This window comes from Echinops telfairi, unplaced genomic scaffold (assembly GCF_000313985.2).
Source record: "Echinops telfairi isolate 266 unplaced genomic scaffold, ASM31398v2 ScPeMD7_3;HRSCAF=10, whole genome shotgun sequence".
NCBI lineage: Eukaryota > Metazoa > Chordata > Mammalia > Afrosoricida > Tenrecidae > Echinops > Echinops telfairi.
In genome coordinates, this window is record NW_022103899.1 from 29,219,882 (window position 1) to 29,228,383 (window position 8,502).

The window sequence follows — 8,502 nt, forward strand, 5'->3', positions numbered from 1 at the left end:
CTGGCCCCAAAGTCCACCTTCAGCATTCCCTGGGGACCTCGCCACTCCATTCCCTTGCTGTTCTGTTGCACCCCCTTAGTGTTTTGCCTCGGTGTGGCAGGATCAGATTGGGCACAATTCCCACACTGTCTCCGGTGTTGTCACCTGTAGGGCTGTGGGTCTCGATGCTAAATTTTAATCTCACTGCATCTGCAACAGCCGCTTTCCAATGCATGTTGCTTGATAACAAGGCTCTCCCCAGCCGGGGCTTTAATCCACATGTAATTTCCCTCTCACCCCCCCTTCCCCCGAACTGAAACAACTTTAGAATGGATCAAAAGAGGGAGGTCAATGATAAGACACTACATTTTGACGTGTGTTTGCCTTAATTGAATTGATAGTGCTCTCTGAGAACGTGGCTGTTCACATCCCTCAACTCTGATAGGCGGGTATTTACCAGTGGCTTCATCCATGTGTGGACCTGGCAAATGGATTTTGGTCTCAAAAGGGCGTCGACAAGGGCCTGAATGCCATAAGGCAGGGATCCTGGGGAGTCATTTGAGAAGCTCCGTATTATAAAAACTCCAGCATTTTCAGGTGTAGGAAAAATGATACCAGATAGACGGTGATCCATGGCTATAAAAAGGGAGAGTGAAATAAATGTGAGAACCTCTTCTCCACACAAGATTTGGAAAAATTCCTGAAACAAGATTTTCTTCTAGGATTCTTTCCTCCAGGAACCTTTTTTTGAGCCGAGTGTCTTGGACTTTGTTGAGCCACTCCAGAATCTTCTCCAGGGTCCGTGGAAGACTTCCAGAGCACGAGGACCACAGAAGCTCCTCCGGGTCCTTTAGTGGTGGCCGGCCAGGGGCCTATACGCCAGCTTATGATTGCTCTTTTTGTTTTTGTTTAGTCAGTGTAACTGCGAAAGTTGCTGCTTTTTTAGATCTAAGATGTTCTTTGTAGCCCTCATCTCAGCGGAACTTTAATACTTCTGTGCCCCCAAAACCGAGGGAATCAGAATTTCTGGAACTGGGTTTCAGGTCCCACAGTTTCATAATGCTCAAATGATGGTGATCCCAGTGTACTGTGCAGGCAAAGCTGAGACTTGTTCTGGGAAAGATCAGAGAGATGGAAATACCACTCTCAGGAGTGTACAGACCCGGGTGAAGGATTTGTCACGCAACAAATATGTAGCTTCACATTTTGATATTTTCAGTTAAAGTTTTAACTATGATTTTATGTTGTTGTGTCAGGTGCCGTCGAGTGGGTCCGACTCAGAGCGGCCCTGTGCACGGCAGAAGGAAGCAGTGCGGTTCTGGGCCGCCTCACAAGTGTTGTTTGTGAGCGCACTGCTGCAGCCACGGTGTCAGGCCTTCCTCGTGTTGTGCCCTCCTCCATTTTACCAGCCAGGTTCTTTTCCGGTCTCTCCTGATGACATGTCCAAAGTCCGTGAGATGAAGTCCCATCCCTCTCTGCCTCTAAGGAGAATTCTGGTTGTGTGTCTTCCAAGACAGATGTGTGTGTGCGCGCGCGCGTGCGTTTTGGCACTCCATAGTACACTCAGTATTTTTCACCAACACTGTAGTTCAAGTGCATCTGTTTTTCTTCAGTCCCTTATTCAGTGCCCATATTAGATTGAAAAATACCATGGCTTTGGTCAGATATAATGTAGACCTCAAAGAAACAAAGGGCTTGTGCAGTAGATATACCCAATGTAATATGTTGTTTTATTTTTTTATTATTATTTAAAAAATAATTTTATTGTGGGTGCATACAACTTTTATCACAATCCATACATACATCAATTGTGTAAAGCACATTTGTACATTCGTTGCCCTCGTCATTCTCAAAACATTTGCTCTCCACTTAAGCCACTGGCATCAGCTCCTCATTTTCCCCCCTCCCTCCCTACTCCCCCTCCCTCATGAACTCTTGATAATTTATACATTATTTTGTCATATCTTGCCCTGTCTGGTGTCCCCCAGGGAGGAGGTTAGAGGTAGATCCCTGTAATTGGTTCCCCCTTTCCACCCCACCCTCCCTCCACATGTTGTTTTATTTTACAGCAATACTTTTTTGACTTAAATTGTATGTGTATGTGTAAAAAAAGTATTACACACACACACTCACTCTTTTACGGTATACAAGGCCCTGAGAAGGGAAGGGTTTTTCTTTTAGCATCTTCAGAATTACCTGCCAAAATATCTGATAACTGTTCTATGTTTGAAAATCATGACTTATGCCACTTTAGCTGCTAAATCCTTTTTGTAATTCTTTTGCTAAAAACAAAGAAACAAGAGCATCTGCCTCGGAAAAGGACTAGGTTACTCAGTAATTAATTTGCTTTCTGAATGTCAAGAGCAGTGTTTGGAATTGGCGCAGTTGGCACTCAGTGAGGTGGTGCTGTGGGTTAGGCACATGTTGGCAGTCACCCACAAGCCGTTGTGTGGGAGGAAGAAGAGCTTGTCTGCCCCCATCGTGTGCCCTGGAGAGGGACACTATTAGTTGGAATCGCCTGAGGGGAGGGGGGGGGCAGTCGGAAGTATTTGTCTACCTCAGCACAGTGCACCTCTGTCTTTAGAGAATGACAAGAAGGGATGGAACACGCAGGACTGATGTGTGACCTAAGCGTTCATCTCAGGCTGATCAGTTTTAGGAAGCAGTATTTAGAAATTAAGAACCCAGAGAAACCGTCTGAGCACTCACACTGCCTAGAAAACCCTCCCGTACCCCCAGAGGTCCTTCTCTCAGACACTGCAGTGGGGGCGGGACTGCCGGCTCAGACTCCTTTCAAGGCGGAGTAACGGGACTTGGGCAGGACAGCAGCTCGCTTCCTGTCTTGTGCCCTGCACAGCCCCAGTGGAGTTGTTTAAAACTTGTGTTATTCCTGCAATCTCACCAGCCCCCCACAGCCACCTTTCTGGGGTGTCTCTGAAGTGACGTACTTTCCTACAGGCCATGGAAAGGTCTATGTGACTCCACCTGACCTGCAGTTTGTCCTTCAGAACCTAACCTCCTAGACACGGGAATCCCACTGGGTAGGGTTGGGTGGTCTGCTTTGTCAAGAACTCGAGTTTCAGTGCAGCAGCAGCTGGCCGAGGGTGGATCATCACTGACATATTGTTTCCGTTTGTCTAGGAATATTCTGTAACATTGCATTTTGGTTTTTCCCCCCCAGTTGTGGCCATTTATGATTATACAAAAGACAAGGAAGATGAGCTGTCCTTTCAGGAAGGAGCCATAATTTATGTCATCAAGAAGAATGACGACGGTTGGTACGAGGGAGTCATGAATGGAGTCACGGGGCTCTTTCCTGGGAATTACGTGGAGTCGATCATGCATTACTCGGAGTAAAGCTCAGCAGGGCTGTTCTTCCATCGTAGGAATAGTCAGGTCTTCCCAGATGGTCAGAAAGTTCCAGGCATTCCCCTCCAGTGAAATGAAGGAAGGATGCGAGTGATAAAAACTACTGTTGTTTGTTTGTTTATCTCCCAGTATTAAACACAAAGGCAAGCTGCGTCTGAACAAACGGATCTTTCTGCCATTGTACTATGCTGAGCGGTGTGAACTGAACGTAAAGGACTCTGTGAATATGTCAAAGCCGTAGCCACCTAACTAACACAGAGCCTGATTCAGAAAAATCTGGGGTCTTTCTCAGGAATACTGTCGACTCTTGGGACGTCTCCTCCTGCAGAACCTGTGCATTAGGTATTCTTCAGTGTCTGTGCTAACGGTTAACCTCACGGCCGAGTGCATCTCTTAGCCCCACACTTCTCCAACTTGTGTGAGGAGGGGGCGGGAGGACCGATATTTAAATACCAGACTTAACCGTTTTTTAATAATTGTTTCAGATGGCTTATTTCTTACACTATTATTGTCAGCACTTGGGTGAACCAAATTAATTGATGCTGAACTGACTTGTACCCCTTTCTGTTTTTCAATTATGAGGACATTGTGAAATCTGAAAGTCCCCAAACATGCCGAGGGTGGCTAACAAGTGTTAGTGTGATTTCGTGTGCTGCTGCCTGGCCAGTGTACCCCGATGTGCCCAGCATGGTAGGCTGCTCACATGCGGATGGCCAGGCAGGTCCCCTATACTCCGGGAGAGATTCAACAATAGAAGGGTTCTCTTCAAAGGCACCTTGAACCCTGACCTTGAGTGGTGTGGTCTTAGAGGTTGTTTCCTTATTATTTTGACTATATTGGGTCACCTATGAATTGGAATCAACTGATAGCAATGAGTTTGGCTTTTGAGTTTTCACTATCTAGAAAAAGTGTCTTTTTTGGAAAATAGTTATTTCAGGTCACAGAGAAACAAAGGCTTGCTGCTGTGTACTCTGGGTGTCGTTAATGACCAGTGTCCAAATGGGTTCTTCCTTAGCTCTAGAATCGGTCAATCCGCTCCTTATTTTGTGATTGGACTTGGCAGTCACATTGTCTGTTAAGGGTCTGAACCAGATAGCTTAGACCACAACCATCGTGGTGGGATTATATACCCAAAGGCCGTTTATTTTCTCCAGTCACCTAGAAAGGAGGAGAACTTTGAGAGAAAGTATAGCCCAGTTGTTTATAGTTTTTCATCCACACGAGTAGTTTTACTGGAGCTTATAGTTTCACTGGAGCTTATAGGGAACATGACTTTATCCATCATCTCAGCAAGCAGTATACGAAATCCTGAACAAGTTCAGGGGGCTTGGTCCTGAGCAGGTGGATACTGTAGAGATGGTGCCAGGTGGGTTTTTCCCAGTCCCTGGGTCCTGGCTAGAATAGAGCTTTGCCAGGGAGAGGCTGTGACTGCAGATACTTCAGACGGAGGGCACCACCGATGAGGGAGGAATTCTCTGGAAAAGTGGCCCGTGTAGTAAGGTGAGGAATCTAGCTGGGATAGTCAGAAGTTAATCTAGTGATTGACCACACACATGAAGAACACCTGGCCGCAGAGTTCTTTCTCCCCTCCTGACCACCACAGTCTGGTACCACTACATTGAGTTTAGATTTATCCGACACTGGGCTTGACTTTCATTAATGCACTTTCACTTCACATTCCATTGGATGCTTTTGTTCCCGTCTCTCTCCTGTTTTTCTTAAAAGTCATGGCCCTGCGTGCCCACTGAGCCTTGAGGTCCTTTGTGGACCATGTACTGGTTAACCTCTTCTCAATACATGGTGTAGAACTAGAAGAAAAAAATTCAAATTAGATGCTCCCATTATCTACTCAAACAATATTTTTGATGGAAGAGTTTAGTGGGTTGAAACACAAAAAATAAACCCCACAGCTACAGAATTAAGTAAGACAGTTGTGCAAGCAGCAGCAATGGTGGTTGTCAGCGGAAGTGGAGCTTGTCTGGTGGACCCTGCTGGACTGGGGGTTGCAGAAGACACTGGTGAAGTCCTTATACTGCAAACCTGGGGGGTGGGGGGGGGTGTTGAGTGGGGAGGCAGATCTATGGGTCAAGTAATTTTTCTTTTATATTATTTAGTAACTAATGTGTGTGCAATTTTTTGTTTAGAAGTACAAGTTCGACTGTCTACATATTTTAAAAATTTGTACAGTTTTGAATTTTATATTGATTGTCTTGGAAGGATACTATGTAATGGTGATGGACCAGGCCTACAGTAATTGGAGACTTTCAATATATGTGGTACTTTAATAGATTGCATGCTAGTAATAGTCTGTAAGGGTAGTATTTCCTCTTTTATCGTATGTTGCCCCCGTTTATCTTTTTATAAACTAAAAAGATGGTATTAGGAATTCCAAATGAATGCAGAAATCTTCCATGCTACAAATTACAATGTTGTAGCACAGATCAAAGCCTAAAATCTGCTGTCTGGTAAGCAACCATTTAACAGGAAAGAGGGAATCCAAGGGGAGGGGAATTGCCCCTCCTGAAGTGCTTCTTTTTGACTTGTGTGTTCACTCCTGCTTCTTTAAAAAGGAATAACTGAATAGCTGGGGTTTTTGTTTTTCTCCCCGCCCTTTTGGTGGGAGGGGTTTATTTGAAATTAAATGAAGATATGAATGAAAATACACTTTCTTGTTGTCTTTGACCTTCTGGCCAAGGATATAAATTTCAAAGAGTGCCAATGTGTCAAAATCTAGGTCTGAGAGATTCAGCCTGCTGTTTGAAGTATGGAACTTTTGATGTCTTATTCAGTATTGGCCATCTTTTGGCTTCTTGACTTATGTCTCCCTGAGAGGCACCTGCTGTTCCCACTCTAGCGTGTAGGTTGGCACAAGGTGCTGAGTTGGGGCCCTTCCCCCACTGCTGCTGTCGATCCAGCCAGCGAGTGCGTTTTACAGTGCTGCTCTGTGGCGGAGCTGTGCTCCCCACAGTCTGAGTGGATTCAGAAAAGGGAATTCAGGTTTTCTCTTGGGAAGCATGAGAGTGATGCTAAATCATTTTCTTCCTTGTTCTTGCGGAGAATAACATGTCCTGAAGGGCACCTCTACCTTTGGAAAGGGCTAGGTGGAGAAATTGACAGGTGACTGTCTATCGAGTCTTTGAAGAGGAGGGATTTTCCATATTTCTTGCGCTAGAAATCCCATGTAGGTGTTACCGTGACCCTCCCCCAGCTGACTGATTCAGAACTAGACAACTGGAGCAGGAAGAGGTTCCACTTGTCTCACTTTGGCCCTTCCTGACTTTAATGCCCAAGTGCTTTCCACTACACAGGCATCTGAATCAGATGGGCTTTATTTTTCTCTCAACAAAGTGAAAGTTACTTGAAAAAAAAAAAATGCTGTTTCAGTAAATACCGTAATAGTATTTTATACCATTCAAAGGAGTCTACCGAGTACAACCTTAGTGAAAATTAAAACATACCCTTCTAAGACTACACTCAGTGCAAATGGTCTTCCCCGTACAATGTAGCAAGACCAGGTTCCCTCATGTCAGCATCTGACAGGAGCACTGCCCAGCCCACGCCATGCACAGGAGCCAGAGCCAGCGCCTGTGGAGCGTCATGAAGGGCAGCGTGCTCCACGCCGCACGCTTACCAGCGCTGGCCTTCGCTCCTGTTTCTAATGGAGAAACTATTCGGGGTGGGGTGGGGGACACATGACAAAATGAGACAACAGGGCCCAGCTGTGTAGAAATGACCCATGATAAATGTGAGGGTTTTTGTACCACAAAAACTTATTTTCACATTAGAATGGAAATGCCCTTTGTAATTTCAGAATTCTAAGGGAAAGCAGTTTTTATCATACGTGTGTGTCCATGCACCATTTCTTAACAAAATGGTTTACCAAAAAGAATGTCAGCAATTTGTGATCTGGCCAGTTGTCCTTTGGGCTCCAGGGAGGCTTGGTAAATGGGGAGTGAACTCCACGCAGGACCGCGCGTGGGAGCAGCCAGTTGCCAGTGATGGTGTGTGCCACAAAGCCACCTCCAGCTGAGTGGGGGAACATTCATTCACTTTTTAATTTTCTAAATGGTATTTGGAATTGTTGCTGTGTACTAAGAACTTGACCTAAATAAAATCCCACAAAGTATATCCAGTGTCTCGTGTTTATGTAAGGGACCCCTCTCCTTTAAAAGTTGGTAACTGAGTATATATGTGGTGTGGGGGGTGGGGTGGGGTGGGGTGCGTCGCGTCGCAGCACCCTCTACCTTCTTGATGCTTGTTTTCCTGCTAATGATGTGACATTAACTGAAAACTGAGAAATCGCCAGCAAGTGAACACAATTTCATTTTAGGGCTTATTAAAAAGTGGGAGCTCTTACTTATGAAGATGAGGACTTTGAGGCACTGATCATGGTCAGCTCACAGATTCCAGTGTCTAAGCCATCTTGATGCCTTCGGGGTTAGTTTGGAATGCATACATTTGGTTGTGGTGAGGTCTCGAAGTCTTGTTCATTGTACCACGTACTCTTCTGTGAAACTAGGCCTCCAGACTCTTGTCCTACTTTGGCACGATGATGGTGACGTGTAAACCCATTGGAACGGCAGGTTTGCTCTGACAGGCCAACATATGTAATTGTTACTTCAACACTTTAAAATAAGCCCTTTCTCCAAAGTCACGGTTTTACTGTGTAAAGAAAAAATTCATACCAAAGTTACGAGTACCTCTTTAATTGCCAGAGCTCCCAGCTTGTTCATATAAACTGTTTTCTACTTGCAGGTTAATAAATTTAACACGAAGTATAATTTGTTCATCTTCACACTTAACCTGTTTTTTCAGGAACACTAACACACAAATGGAAAAACCAGTCCTTCCTAGCTAGTGCTGACCCACACAGACTCAAGTAAAATCCCCATGTTTAAACAGAATCTCTTTTTTTTTTATTAAGGATTGGGTAAACTGACATTGTGAGAACATGTAACAGAAAAACAAATGTACACTGACTGTATGACTGCTGTCCTAAGCCGTTACACGTTCACTGACAGAATCTGGCAGGAAGCACTTGGAGAAGAACATCAGCAGCAGAGAAACATCAGTAGTACTGAATCTTTCTTTCATAAATCTTTCTCTCTATAACTCTGCACAATCAGGGAGCAAGGCACATAATGAAATGAGAGC

At 44.8% G+C, this 8,502-nt stretch overlaps 1 protein-coding gene across 28 annotated transcripts in view; it reads left to right on the top strand.

The window, feature by feature from the left end:
• Positions 1-7,476, top strand: part of ABI2 (abl interactor 2) — a 113,607-nt gene extending 106,131 nt beyond the window's left edge. For all 28 annotated transcript variants that reach the window (XM_004701544.2, XM_045295589.1, XM_045295592.1 and 25 more), the window contains one exon: positions 3,161-7,476. In XM_004701544.2, coding sequence (XP_004701601.1) covers positions 3,161-3,336 — 176 coding nt within the window. In that variant the 3' untranslated portion in view covers positions 3,337-7,476. The remainder of the gene's footprint in view (positions 1-3,160) is intronic.
• The last annotated feature ends 1,026 nt before the right edge of the window (positions 7,477-8,502 follow it).